The following is a 14,909-nucleotide window of genomic DNA, read 5'->3' as shown; positions in this document are numbered from 1 at the left end:
AATACTTTGAAAGTGCATTCACAAAAAGTATCAATAAATGTTTAGGATTTGAGATGGGGCTTCCCAAATTGCAGAGAAAAATACCTCAAAGACGAGAACTATCTGCAAGCACAGAAAAGTTCACCTTGTCCTTATGAATAAATCTGACTGAGGAGAGACAGGAGTTTCAGAAAAAGTGGCTGAGGAAAGAAAATATTTTTCTTATCTGTCTAAAATAAGGAAAAAAGAGACTACAATAAATGCAAAATATTTTACTTATTGCAAACGAAAGCTGTGGTAACAACATTGCACAATACCAGATTTTAAGGTTTTGAAATTTTCAGAAATTACTCTTCATTGTGATTTTTATTTTGCTCCATATATCTTTATAATTATATTTTTACATTAGTTTTACATTATGACAAGAGTAAATTACTTACAGAAATTAAGACAAATTGTATATAACCTGCCAGCTTACTACGTTTCATTTATACTTCACAGAGTGTAACCTTTTAACACTTTGATCTGAAAGGGATTATTAAATTCAATGCCTTGCTAGTGATACAACAGATTCATACGGTCCGCACCAATGGTTTTTTTAAACAGTTAGAAGTATATGGGAATTCACTGTAAGTGTGCTGTTTGTATTTTCTACAAAATGTAGGTAATAACTAACTTTGTTACTTCACTAGAACAATTTCTCCCTTTTGTGTAAGGTCTCCAGCAAAAAGGCAGACAGATGCATAAATCCAACATTTTTAGATCCAATGCTGGATAGCCTGGAGGGCAGTAGTAAAAGTCCTGAGTGCAGGATGAGTACCTCGGTGAGACATCAGGAGGGACCCGGCCTCTGCGTTGAACCCTGCTTCTTTAAGTTGTTTTGCTATTTCCTCCACATCCCAGCCTCCTTCTCCCTGGTTAGCCAGTAAGTGGTCGATAAGGCGAGGATAGAAGGCAGTAGATACGCACTTCACCACTAACTTGGCATTGAGAAGCAAAGAAAGTATTTCAGCGTCGCAACTGGAATCATCAACCTATGAAAAAAAAAATCTAAAGTAATTAAAAATTAATTACCAGATACATCCATCAACTAGAACATGTCATGACTGTTCTAACCGCACAGCGTGACCTTGAAAGCAAGATGAGTATTCTGTATGGATTAACAACAGGGATACACACTTTGCATATGTCAGAATACATAAAGGTCTGTCTTTATGTGATAGTCTCTATCACATTAATATAAATATTTGACCTGCATGAAGTTAAGGAATAAGGATGCTTAACAACCTGACTAGGATTACATGAACAGCCTTATAGACTTTCACAGGTTCTCAGCCTCCGCGCAGAACGGACCACAGCATCTACCCTCCATATCAAGAATAACAGCCAGAGGCAGGTCAGAACAGAATATATTAAATTTTGGTCACTTTTATTAGTATGATATGTTACATTTCACCTATTAATATAATAGACAACATTCTCAGACTCAATCAGATTTTCCAGAGTTTCAGCACTCACAGCAAAGATGAGATTTGCAAAAGAATACAACTTGTATTTTAAAAGATTTGGAACACAGAGCTGCTACCTCTATGAGACATTCTGGATGCCTTAGAAAAATGTGGTTACTTGATATTTGAGAGCATATATTCTCTTGAAAATCTTGTCTATAGTTTTACAAATAACACTACAGAATACTCCAAATTCTATTTCAGTTAATTTTGACATGTCTTTCCTAGGTTCCTTGAAATGCAGTGTCATTTTAATCAGCTTAGGTGTCTTAAGACTTTAAGAAATGCACTAAAATCAAAACCATATAACAAAAAACAGCACAAAACAAACAGTCAAAGGAAGGGGTAGACAATAGTCAATTTTCAGTGACTGCATCCTATCAATTATTTGTTCCTCTATTTTGGAAGATGCACTTTATGCAATATAAAATATAATTAAAAAAGGAAAAAAACATGAAATATTATAGCATGAAAAGTTGCTATACTTTATCAAGCGTAAATCCTTAGGTAATAGACTCCAGGTGAAGCTGTTCTCCAAATAACTCTTTTTATCACCTCCAATTTACCATTAATAACACATAATCATTACTTTCAATTTACTGTTTTCACTTCCTCTGGAATTTCAGAAGCTTTCCAGAAAAACAGAATGGCTTTATCATGTTAGCTAGAAAGAGACTTTGCTGTTTCACCCTCATGCTATGTCTTCCATTACTTCATTTAGATATTTGTATTTGTCTTTCCATTGAAATCTTAAAAAGAAACTTGATTTCCTTCAAGTCGTCAACATTGTCATACTTAGTTACACAAATCTATCGTGGACTATGAAGCTAATGTAATAGTGCACAGCAGTTCTAGGTCCAGCTTACTAAACAGTTCTAAGAACAGTAGAGATGTTTAGTATTTAGGCTATCCACTCTTTAAGTCTTTAATTATTCAGTAATTCCTCTAAACTGTCATATGTTCATTACTGACATGTTTTCCTGCTGAAAACAGGCTGATGATTAAAAAAAATTCCTAGTGCTGGCATCTTTTAGCATACCATGCAGCACGCTAAGCCATTATCCAAACAGCTCTGACCCTTTCTGAAATGGGAGGCTGGAGGGATGCTCTGTCCCAGCTCTGAGCTCCCTGTCATCGGTTCCTGACCTGTATGTCGGACGCAACTTTACACGGGGCTTCAGGGTTTGATTTTATGAACACAAAACACAAACAGTAATTACAGTAATGAGATTAACAGCAGATGGGAGGTCTGATTTAAATTAGTTTTTTAGGCTATTATTCAGTTAACAAAGTCCTACAGAATTAGTGCAATTTCTTATGCCAAAAATCTACAAATTGGAGAGACACAAGTCTGAAAGTAAAAGACCTTTTCTAGCATAAAACCATGAAACATCTGAGATACTATAGGGACGAAGATGCCTGCGTGCAACACAGAAGCAGAGCAACCTGTCTGTACTCATGCATAAATGCGATCATTGTGTCTTTACACATAACGAAAGAGCGCACAAAAGGCTCTTGGTTGTGTCCGACAGCTCATCCTTAAGCTCAAACAGTCCTGTGGGTTTCAATTTATTAACATTTTCCATTTTCCAACTTCAAGGCTGTCTGAAGACCTGGTCAGAAAGAGGAAACCTTTGTAACGTAATTGTCTCCAGGCAGCTGGATGGAGACACAAGATGGCAACCAGACCCTGTGAGCGCATTTCACGCGGCTAAGGCCACTGTCTGTTCTGCAAGGCTTTGGTCAATCTAAGAGGAGTCTGACAGGTGTGGGAAGATCACAGAGAAGTCAAGGTTTAATGAGAAATCTGTATAAAAATAGGCAGCTGAGAAAGTTAGATTAGCCATTTACCAGTTTTGCAACTCCAGATCATGCCAATGTTTTGGGTATCAGTTGCATATGAAGAGACAGCCATTAGTTTAAATAAAAACAAATGCACACCCCAAAATTCCTTACCAACACCTGTACAGATTGTCAATAAACGAATGTATATTTTAAAACCTTAATTAAGACAGCTTATGCACTGAGCAGTGATGCTTAAACTGTAAGATTTTTTTTAAATTCAATAAATTTAAATATACCTAAAGACTACATGTATTTAAAATTAATTTTAAATTAGAACAACAAGCATTAAAGCAAAAAAATACTAAAATATAAGTGTAAACACAGACAGCATATATTTAAAAGTAAAAATATACCACTGAGAGTGTAATATGAAGTCTGTGCAAGAAATGACTCAGCAAAACTAGGACTTCTCAATCTAGAAAACAGGCACCTTAGAGGGTATAGAGCAGATAAAAACATCACTAGAGTATGCAGGGATTGATTAAACACAGTCTTTCATTTAAAAGAAGAATTCTGAATCGTCAAATGAATCTAGCAGGATCAAATTCAGAGTAAATAAAATGAAATAGTTGTTTTTTTACACTGTTGAGCTCCTTGGCAAATGATACTGCAGTATGTAAAAGCTCATCGAAGTTTAAGGAGAAACAGGACAAAACTGAGGAAGAAAACCACCGGCAGTTACTTAGTACATAAATACATACAGCTGAAAATACCTGGAAGCTGGGAGAGCACTAGCTCAGGAAAAGAGCCTATACATTTGCCCTATTTTTACTCTTTGATAGACCTGTAATTCTTCCCTCTGTTGGAGCCAGGATACTGTTCCAGATGGACTTTTGATCCTCAAAATTTTACCTTTTTAAAAATGTTGATTCAAAACAACCTTCAGGGTTATTTTTGTTTGTCAATGATTTCAAGCATATTTGATATGTTGTTTAAATTAGCACAGATTGGCTGCAAGTATATACTTCTAGTATGCATACTGATTGTTAGCCTACAGCAGACAGATTCTCTAAATGCCATTACATTTTCTTTTTCAAAATCACTCTTTTGACAAGACTTGTAAACAAGAGAGCAAAACACGATTAAGGTAACTACTATCTTACTATCCCAGTGTTAAAAAGCTGCTGTTTCTGGGCAGACAGCAGAGACAGGATCTTCTGACTGAGGCACTTCTGATACGCAGAGCCCTTACTATCCCAAGATCCTAAGTCTAACAACACTGGTTCCAGCAAAGTTTATCGCTGATCCCAGAAACACACTTCCAGTGATATGGGGTGCAGCTGACTGCAGTTTAAGCAAGTCTCAGAGGTGCAGGTATTTTCTTGCGCAAATGAATACACAATCACTTTCCATATTGTGTGAACATGTGAATACACTATAAACCACAATAATGACAAACTCGGAGTATACAAGATGGAGAAAAATCATTATGCCTATCTAGGCTTCCATAGTGAGGGTGCTAAATTTTTCATTAGTGTAAAACCTGTTACTTCTGGAAGGCTTAAATGGGAGAGTACTTTTTCATATCCACTTCTGCTTCAGTAGGATGTGACAATGCAGATTTAGTGTGGTGCCTACGCACAATGCACACGTACAAGTAAAAGAACTAATGGCGATAATTATGCTAAGGAGAGGAAATCCTTTTTTTTTTTTTGACTTACATACCTATTTAGGTATTGGCTGAAATCTGCTTTCAAGATGTACGCATTCAAGTGCTATCTCTGATGACTAGCTCATTCCTTCAGACTGTGAAGATCAGTACTCATCCCTGCTAGAGACATGCATATTCATCTAGAAAGTGAGACATGATAGAAACAGAATTGCAACAGATGCACTCGTAATTTCCTCTGAAGCAGTGCTACTGCACTCTGCTTCAAACAGGGCTTGTGCATTTTATCAGATGTCTCTTTAACGCAGAATTTATAAACGGATCTGCATCTACAGAGGGAAAACCACAGCTCAGCAAGGCTCCCCTCAACGGGTACACAAGTGAGGACCCACTTGCACTCTGTGTCCACGAGTCCTGAACTCTTTCTGCACATCTTCAGCAGGATGGGTGGGAGCCTTACCCCAGACTACCAAGCGCTGCTCTTAGAGAAGACATGAGATTCAAGCCGTTTCCCTAACACCCTTCGCAAACGATCCAAACACAAAGCAGTTGTACAACCTGTACTCACCCCTACGCTGACTGCTGTATTTCTGAATTGGAATGGCAGTTTGTGTCTCACGCTGAACTCGGTGCTGTCAGTGCATAATTATCAGGGTTAAGCACGCCTGCCTGAGGCTTCGCCATCAGCACACTAACGTTACAAACTGCAAATGGGCTCAGGCTGGAGGCGCTCAGCTCTACCAAGGCAGCGGGTCCCCTGGGCAAGCAGACACAGGGAGCCTGCAAGTCTTAAGAAAGCTTGTGTGTGAAATAAGTGGGTGAAGATCAGCTTTGCCACAGGTGGCACCTCTTCTGATGTACTCAGAAGAGGAACCTGAGGCAGCTAGAAGACTTTACTGATAAATCACTGAGGCCTCCACAAATTCATGCTACCATGAAAGCAAGAATTTTGTGGATCTGCTCTCCAAGATCAAGGACACATTTTATATCAGCATCCAGTATTTTTTCTGGTTCCTAACAGAGCCTCTACATAGACGTTGTACCTGTACTTGCTATGATGCAGTGTATCTAAAAAAAAATAAAATTAAAAAAAATTAAAAAATATCTCTTGTAGTGAGAATTTCAGATAAGCAAGAGCAGGTCAGGCAGTATCTTTTGCCCAACTAAAGGGCATGTCAGGCTCTGGGTAATTCCCTGTCAGCGTTGTTTGTGCAGGTGTCTAGAGGTTCTGGTATTAGCAATAGGCAATATTTCATGCATAACATGCATTATGAAATCCATGCATTATGAAACATGGATACTAATGGAAAGATAAGAGCTGCTGCTGATGTAACAGCAGAAAAGAATGGAACCTGCTATTTCCCAGAGTATTAGCTCTCCACTACTACTGGAGGAAAAAACACTTTTGATTTTATTCTTGAATGGAGTCTATAGCCATAGGACAAATAAATGAGGGGAGAAGAAAACAGATATTAAAAAACCCTGGAAAACTAAACTAGAAAGAGCTATTTTACCATAATCATTGCTAGCTTATATACACATAATTTGACAAGATTTCTTTTAAAAGGAAGCCACACCGAGTAGCCATAAATGGCATAAGACACTGGAGACAACTGGAAAAATCCATTATTTCACACATTCTATATGATTTTTCAAATTACATTTTTCAGTAAATCATTGCAAAGGTAGTCTCTGTACTTCATCACTGAAAGTATAGTATATAAACTGAGCTAGGGTATTACTTTAGATGAACTAAAAATATTTTCTAGTTTCTATTAAAGCCTTGGCTGAAGAAGTGTTTGCACTGATTATATTAACTACCATTTGTTGGGAGTTTAAACAAAGTAACTACCGACATATAACAGAATATTTACTTGCTCTGTCAAAAGTATAACTATCAGTCTCAATCTTTGAGAGATAACCAAGTAAGCAGACAACACTGAAACCATTCTCAAAAACAATCTCTCTCTTAAGGGCAAACTCTGAGTCCTATTGGCAGTAATAAGTTTATTTAAGTAAGCTGATTTTTAAAATTTATTCACACACCCCACACCACAGAGGAAGAATAGTTATTTCTGTCATCCAAAAAAGACAAGTGGCAGTTTATAAAAAGCTGCACAATAAAAAGAGAGGTCTGCAATTTCAAAAGAGCTTACACAAAATCTTGGTTGTTTTATTACAGGCAAAAGCTATACAATTCCTAGTATCAGCACTTCAGCATCATCCTTAACTGTAAACATCCATAAAGCTGTCAGCAACATACAACAAATGGCTAACTAATACATCGTATCAGCAAGCAAGTGCTGTATTTTTCTCACAGCCATGTTTGTGAGCTGTGTTAGCACTATGTCAGAGAATCAATAGCTATGATTTCCCTTTGCCAGATGTTATTTGTCCTTTTCCTGTTTAATGTAAGCAGAAATGGGCTTCCAATGAAAAATTCATTAAGAATTCTATATAAAGCATTAACAGTCCAAATACAGTTTTTAAAAAGCAAAAAGTACGCATACAAAATTATACTGAATAAACAACACTGACATAGCTAAGCAATATATGCACTTTTAGTACAACAGCAACTAATGTAATCATGAGAGATGCATATAAAACAAGGAGTAAGAGATACTTTCTGAACAACATGAGAACAGCTTTTAAATTTAGCGTGGCACTCATCTGTGCTAGTTGCTTTTCTAACAGTGGCAGTGGAATGTCACATTCAAGGAACTGGATAAACTCTGTGCCTGATGTAATGAACTCAACAGTTAAATTTTCATTGACTTAAGACGAAACATTAGGCCAAAGCTAAATGCATTGAAAATTCTCGGTTATGCAGCACTCTTACAGAACTATGTGGTCAAATGAATACTGAGTTTAGAAGGAAAAATTAGAAACAGCTTATCAAGCTGCCTCCTGCATAAGAAGGCCAAAAAGAATATTGTTTTAGGCATGCACAGGTGTACAAAGTGCTTTATATTAGTAAGAAGATAATATGGTTCCCGGCCCTAAACCTTCAATATAACGTAATCAACCTAGAGTGCAGAAAATCGAAAGCCGTAGCACACTAGAAAAAAAAGGCCAGCTAAGAGAGCAATACAATTAGCAGCCATTCAGAAAGTGCTACTGCACAGCACTGTGCTTTAAAAATAGTTAAATAAAATGTATTCGGACACAAATTCCTGCTGGCAAGCTTCAGAGCTACTCACTTACACAGCAGCTTTCATCTGTTAACCAAAAAGTCAATTTTAAAAGGTTAACAAGAACATACAGATGAGAAAGTGCATGCGTATATCAGATCCCTGATTGCTTTTCTCTGAGATCATCTTGTTTAAAAACACTTTGCTTTGCAGACACAAAATCTAAAATGGCAGGTGGTTAAAAAATAACAAAACACAAAACTATCAATATATTAAAGATAATCTACTATCGTTTCGGTGGTTAATATTTATAAAATTACATTTTGCAGAAAATTCAGAAAATTTGTGGGTTATTTGTATAAAGAAAAGGGAATAGGAACACCTTCATAAAAAACTGTGGTTCTTTGCTTATTATGCCAAACTCAACTAGGAAATACTCCAAATTCATACTGGATGCTAACTATGACACTGGAATTTTGATACAAGCAGATGTGTATTACCTATCTCATGCCCTGCCACCTTCCATGCAAACATTTTAAATGTTCATAGAGAACACGTTAAAAACGCTGGTGCTTCATCCATTTTGGTAACCAAGTCCTTTTGAAGGAAAATAAGCAACATTTGAGACTGAGCCTATGCTCCTCTGACTGGTCTTCACCACCGTGTCCTGGAGTCCTCCTGAAGGGGAAGAAGATAAATCCTTTCTCAAGCTATCCAGTGGATGCAACAAGAGAAAGCTTCTGGAATACAGCGTGCAGTGTAAGAAGGAAAGACACAGCGCATGAGGAGGAGTAAGTGAGGGGAGAAGACTGTGGGGAGAATCCTGGTAAGAGCAGGATGCAGAAAATCTTTCCTAGGGAACAAAGGATGGCATGAAAGTAGGGAATAGGATTGCACCGCTTGTTACAACCAAGGAATCTGAAAAATTTGTTGCAATTAATATAACCAGAGTAGGAGGCCTGCCCTAGAAGGCTCCTGCAGAAACAAGGGACTGTTTGCCTACTTTGTGCATCTCAGAAAAAAAGTTATAATTTCAATTTGATTCCTATAAATCACATTTTTAAAGCTTTTGTGTTTTGTGGATCCTTATTTTAAAAAGATAGGCACAGTTCCATTTCTGTTTCCATACAGGCAGTTTCATTTTGAAGTAGCATATGGGAAATTTACCAGCAACTATTATTTTATATTGTAATACACAACCAAGAGCTCCATAAGATATGGTGCAGACTTTGGAAATATTAGAGATGTGACTTTTGTACCTAAATATAACAACTCTGGAAATGTTCAATGCAGTTAATTCACCCAGACAGGAAAACCATTCCCTTTCATATAAAGGTCTGAAACAATGCTTCCCTTCTCTTTTGTGGTAGAGTGCTAGATCGTAGTCCGGAGCTAACACAAAATCCAAGAAAGTCAGGCTGTACATGCACAAGTTCAATTAAGAGCTTGAAGAAGTTTTAAAACCCACCTCAGTTTTCAGAAAAAAAAAAAAAAAGATAAAAGATATAATGCTTTCGTCTAGGAGACTAACTTTCATCTTTTTAGGTGGTCCTTCTTAACTAAAAAGCAAATACGCAGGGGAAAAAGAGAGCAATGTAATGTTACATAACAATTGAAAAATATACAGTAATGTCTCTCAGCTCTTGCACAGAGAAAACAAGACAGTATTAAGGGTTTTTTCTCCCGAAACTTTGCTGCAGTATCGAATAAAACCTATTTAGAATTGCATGAAAGTCCTCAAACATACCATCTTGCATTTTAACCTTTCTACAACAAAACCAGTGACGTAACAACTCTCTGTGCGTCTACGAATGGACTGCCATCTTCATCAAAAACAAGCTAACTCATCTGATGTACTGTTATCACTTAAAAAACCCGCAAAGTGCTAGAATATGAACACAGAGATAACAATCTATATAACAGAACAGTTCCTGTTCCACCACACAGACTTAAAATAGCGTACTAGATAAAGGAAGTGCTATGAGTTTTAATCACCTCAAGCATATATAAAAGATCTTACTAGCCCCATGTTAGTGCTCACTGTGGACACAATAGATGTGGAAAATCTTAATAATGATAAGGGTTTCAAAAGTCTCTGCTTACTATATGAAGATAAAAGAGCTAATTTACTACCTCAAAGTCTGAAAGGTGGTTAACTCAACTGCTCATACCTTAGCCACAGCTGTTATCTGCTCCAGTGCCACAGTGTGAAGATCTTGATCTTTGCTTTCTACCAGCAGTTTCAAGGATGGCAGCAGGAGGGACTGGTTAAGCAGCAGCAAACATAATTCTTTTATACACTGAAAATAAAAGAAAACTAATTCGGTGAGATGTCTGGAGATACTAACATCATCATTCACACTGAAATTTATGAAAATTCTACATCAAATGCAAAATGAAAATAAACTTTTTAAACAAATGAACTCCCTGTTGGAAATAACTCTTCAGAAACTTGAAAGGACAAATTTTTAAAAAAATGTGGAATATCGGGTTATAAGTGCACCATTTGTTATATTAAGACAAGACAGGTACTGAATCACCATTACAACCCCGAGTTTTACAGAGCAATCACAGCTCTCTGTGGGACTAATATATTTGTGCTTACTGAAATACTGCAGAGCACAGGAAAAAACTTAACAGGCACCTGTGACACTTCTGTGACTCAATTATGCAACCGTAAAAGTGGAACAAAATGAAGAGGAAATAACAGTACATACCAGAGTTCATCATCATAAAGCTCTGTTGCAAAATCTTTTCAAGTTTCATAGAGATTTTTGTATGTAATTAAAGCTTAGCAAATTAACTTTCCCTCATTCTTCTAATTTCTCATATTTTATACTAAAGCACACATATAGCATCATAAATCTTCTGCAAGAAGAAACTGGCCAGAGAAATAGGGTTTTAAAACCAAAACAAACCAAACACCCCAAAACCCCCCAACAAACCTACTGTGCATTTCCAAATCTTTATCTTGACCTTTAGTTAAAAAAACCAAACAAAACCTTCTACATGTAACTCGTGGCTTTTTCTTTTTCCCTCAATATTGCAGTGATTTATTCATTTATACATTAAAACGTATTTCAACTAACAAATTATGTTATAAATCAAATTATAACTTCCCTTTTTGTCACTTTTCAAGAATTTTGGTCATTTGCTACAACCACTTCCCAATGAACCCAATGAGAGAAGTCCCGTATTCCAGGACAACTTATACTGAGTGCTCTGGGTATTGTATGACAGTCACCTTGAAAATGGTATCCAGCTCTTAGAGGTGCTCTCTGTTTCACACCAACATTTACAAAGCTATTGTCAAAAGAGCTCATCATCTAAATATTAAGTTGGAAGAATGCAAGCCATAATGGTTTTTGGTTTTGGGGTTTTTTTTTGCACCTTTTGAAGTTTAATGGCAAGTGTAACAACTTGATGACCAAAATACAACTATGCTTTTAGCAGCTGCTCGGTTTTAGTAGCTGTGAAACTAAAAGTCTAAAAATTATTTGAAGATGAAGAGACGTTAAATGCTTAAACTGTAACGTACTGCAGAGACACCTGGCTTGCTTGGCACAGGCAGCTATCTGGCTGCACGTTGCTCAGTCTATTCTAAATTTATACCTGCAAGAAACACTACCTAGCAAGATATATTCTATCACACTGAGCTCTGAGTCACTGAGGCAAGGCTTGTGCCCTTACCCAGACTTGTTCTTCCAAACTTGTATTCTATGCTGCTACTGATGATGTTTTCAGTGAAGGATATGATACAGGATCAAGGAATAAGAAGATTAAATAAATACGCTAAGCTTTGTCTGATCAGACGTATGCTTATTAAACTTCTGATGATTTCATATTCCATTGTATTTCTTTTGAGAAGTATGTCTGCCATACCAGAAAACTTACTGAATGTAAAGGTAGAGATTCACACTATGTGAATCCATGTGAATCCATGTGTCTCCATTCTTGAAAAGGTGTATCCACGGCAATAAATGCAGCTTAGGTTCAGTAAAATAAATTCTGAGAGTCAGAACATACATAACCTGAACAAAACAGCAATTTTACTATGGTTGCTTTTTCTGTCTGAAAGCCTCTCAAAACTAAATGGAGAAGCAGTGCCATAAGAAATAACCCATAAGTATGAAAAGGCTCTCTAAAAGAACCCCAAACCATATTTTTGGGCTGTGGGTGGAAGAAAAGGAAACTAAGCAAATTGTAAAACATAACTCGGTCCTGTATATTTTTAAAGAAACAGGGCACGGAGAAAAACGATGCAGATGTTGAATCAGGGTTTGCTGTTTCAATGAGCTTCTTTAAAAGAAAGAAAAATTAAATCTCTCAGCAAGCAAATGCAATACAGATACTAACATTGCTATTTTCAAAGCATTAACATTTGACTCAGATGATATTTTCTTTTTTTCTTAAATGCTTCACAATTATATTCTAGTACTGGCAACGCATTCTAATGAGATGTGTTCCAACACAATCTGCTTTGGTCATCACAGAGGCACAGAATCATAGAATGGTTTGGGTTGGAAGGGACCTCAAAGATCATCTAGTTCCAACCCCCCGCCACGGGCAGGGACACCCTCCACTAGACCACGTTGCCCAAAGCCCCATCCAACCTGGTCTTGAACATTTCCAGGGATGGGGCATCCACAACCTCTCTGGGCAACCTGTTCCAGTGCCTCACCACCCTCACCGTAAAGAATTTCTTTCTAACATCTAATTTAAATTGACCCTCTTTTAGTTTAAAGCCATTACCCCTTGTCCTGTCACTACATGCTCTTGTACACAGTCCCTCACCATCTTTCCTGTAGGCCCCTTCAGGTACTGGAAGGCTCTAATAAGGTCTCCCCGGAGCCTTCTTTTCTCCAGGCTGAACAACCCCAACTCTCTCAGCCTGTCGTCACAGGAGAGGTGCTCCAGCCCTCTGATCAGCTTCCTGGCCCTCCTCTGGACTCTCTCCAACAGCTCCATGTCTGTCTTGTACTGGGGCCCCTAGAGCTGGATGCAGTACTCCAGGTGGGGTCTCACCAGAGCGGAGTAGAGGCATCCATGTAAGAAAACACATGCTTAGCTATCTAATTAACTTCTGTTCATCTTACACTAGCAGATTTTGATGCTAAAAGGTCATTAGATTTCAGGTAGGTACCAGTCAGATGACTTGTACCTGTAACAGGTTCTGTAGTTAAGAATAAGGCCATTGCTATGGGATATTTTAAGTTTAGCAACACTTTAAAAATGTGACATGAAACACTGTCAGAGGCATCAGGGAAATAAGGTGTAGGATACTGTGGTCCAACTTCTAAACCCTTGGAGATACCTCCACCCCTTTTTCCACAGGAAAGGACTGGACAACTTGCCAAGCAGACTGTCCAAATGATACAAATACCTCCTCTTATCTCCTCCACAAATGACTGCAGTGCTGCTCTGGACAGCAATCGGAAATCCAACCCTGGGCAGCAAGCCACCACTCACAGTGCTTCTCAGAGCAACACAAGTGGCTTTCTTTTCTGCAATAAGCACTTGAAAGCATTTGAGTGTCTGCCTGCCTGCAGTGAGAGGGGGTATGATGTAAGCTGTGAGAGGGACAAGGGATGTCCTAAATCAAAATCTGGATTATCATGATTTAGCTGAAACTTTTGTAAGATGAGTTTTGTCTTCTATCTAGTTATGTAGCTATCGATGGTTCAATGTAACACCAGTGAGGCATATAAAATGGATTTCATAGGAGTCTGTTTTGAGTCCAGTATTATTCAGTATTTTCATGGATGGCTTGAAGGACTGGATAATGAGTACAAACAGCATTATGTCTAGAGAGGCTGAAAGCAGACTGAAGAGCAGCATTTAATTTCAAAATTATCTGAACAAAATGATCAGTGACAACTGTGAATGAAGGAAAATATACAACGTAAACTCATATATAAAAACCAGGAACAAATAGCTACAAAATAGAAAAAAGGACACCAACTGGATGCTATATTATTCTAGGAGATAAGCACCTTATGGCCACTAGGACCTCAGGGAGATTACAAATAAAAGACTAGATGCATTCTCCCATTTAGGTGTTTATGTTAACTGACACATGACCCATAGGTTGATAGGAAAACATGAGATATTCAAAGGAGTCACACTTGAACACTTACTGGGGGGAGAAGGATATGCCCCTTTTTAAAGAGATTAATCAGGCAGCGCAGGAGATGTCAGACAGTCCAAACGCACGTGCATTCCAAGCAAATAAAACAATGCTTATTTGAACTACGAGGAATGGAAAAATCTATCCACTGAATGACAAAATACACACATCCCCCCTCCACCCCCAGATACAAAGATCAAAGCTATGCAACTCCCCAAAAACATTAAAAAAGAACTTAGCTGTAAAAAAACTAGAAAGATAAGCAGGAGGTGGAATAAAGGTGGAGAGACACCTTTCTGATCCGAAGAAACAGTTTTTCTAACTACTAGACCATTGTGATTTGAAGTTAAATGTTCTTTCCATCACAACCTCTGGACTTCAGAATTGCAAATGTTATTCATGGTGAATTCATTCATCTCTCAGGTTTCAGAATACCATCATTCTAGGTCTGTCTTATTAATCAGTGTTATTTATTGAAATGCGAACTCATCTAAACAGGTTAATTGTCAGTAATCAGATTTTCATCTTACTCAGCCATGCGATCTCAGCTCAATAATTTGTGCACTTAAGTACCATAGCTGTGCATACAAATAAGTTACTTAGATTTATCCATGTCATTCCCCCTCTTCCCAAGTAGAGACTTAAAGCCATATAGCCTGTGTTTGTCAGTAACTGTATACTTACTCATTTTAGTGCAAGTCCTGCTGCTG

General features: G+C 37.6%; 1 protein-coding gene across 5 annotated transcripts in view; it reads right to left on the bottom strand.

Annotated features, from left to right (window-relative positions):
- Nucleotides 1–235: 235 nt before the first annotated feature.
- Nucleotides 236–14,909, bottom strand: part of NBAS (NBAS subunit of NRZ tethering complex) — a 179,588-nt gene continuing 164,914 nt past the window's right edge. For 4 of the 5 annotated variants that reach the window (XM_075750595.1, XM_075750598.1, XM_075750596.1 and 1 more), the window contains 2 exons: nt 10,244–10,372; nt 236–1,013 (listed from right to left, as the gene is read on the bottom strand). In XM_075750595.1, coding sequence (XP_075606710.1) covers nt 738–1,013; nt 10,244–10,372 — 405 coding nt within the window. In that variant the 3' untranslated portion in view covers nt 236–737. The remainder of the gene's footprint in view (nt 1,014–10,243; nt 10,373–14,909) is intronic. The other variant, XM_075750597.1, reaches the window with a different exon arrangement.

This window comes from Balearica regulorum, chromosome 3 (genome assembly GCF_011004875.1).
Source record: "Balearica regulorum gibbericeps isolate bBalReg1 chromosome 3, bBalReg1.pri, whole genome shotgun sequence".
In the NCBI taxonomy this organism is placed as follows: domain Eukaryota; kingdom Metazoa; phylum Chordata; class Aves; order Gruiformes; family Gruidae; genus Balearica; species Balearica regulorum.
Note: the sequence above shows the minus strand (reverse complement) of the source record. Positions and strands in the feature narration are given on the sequence as shown.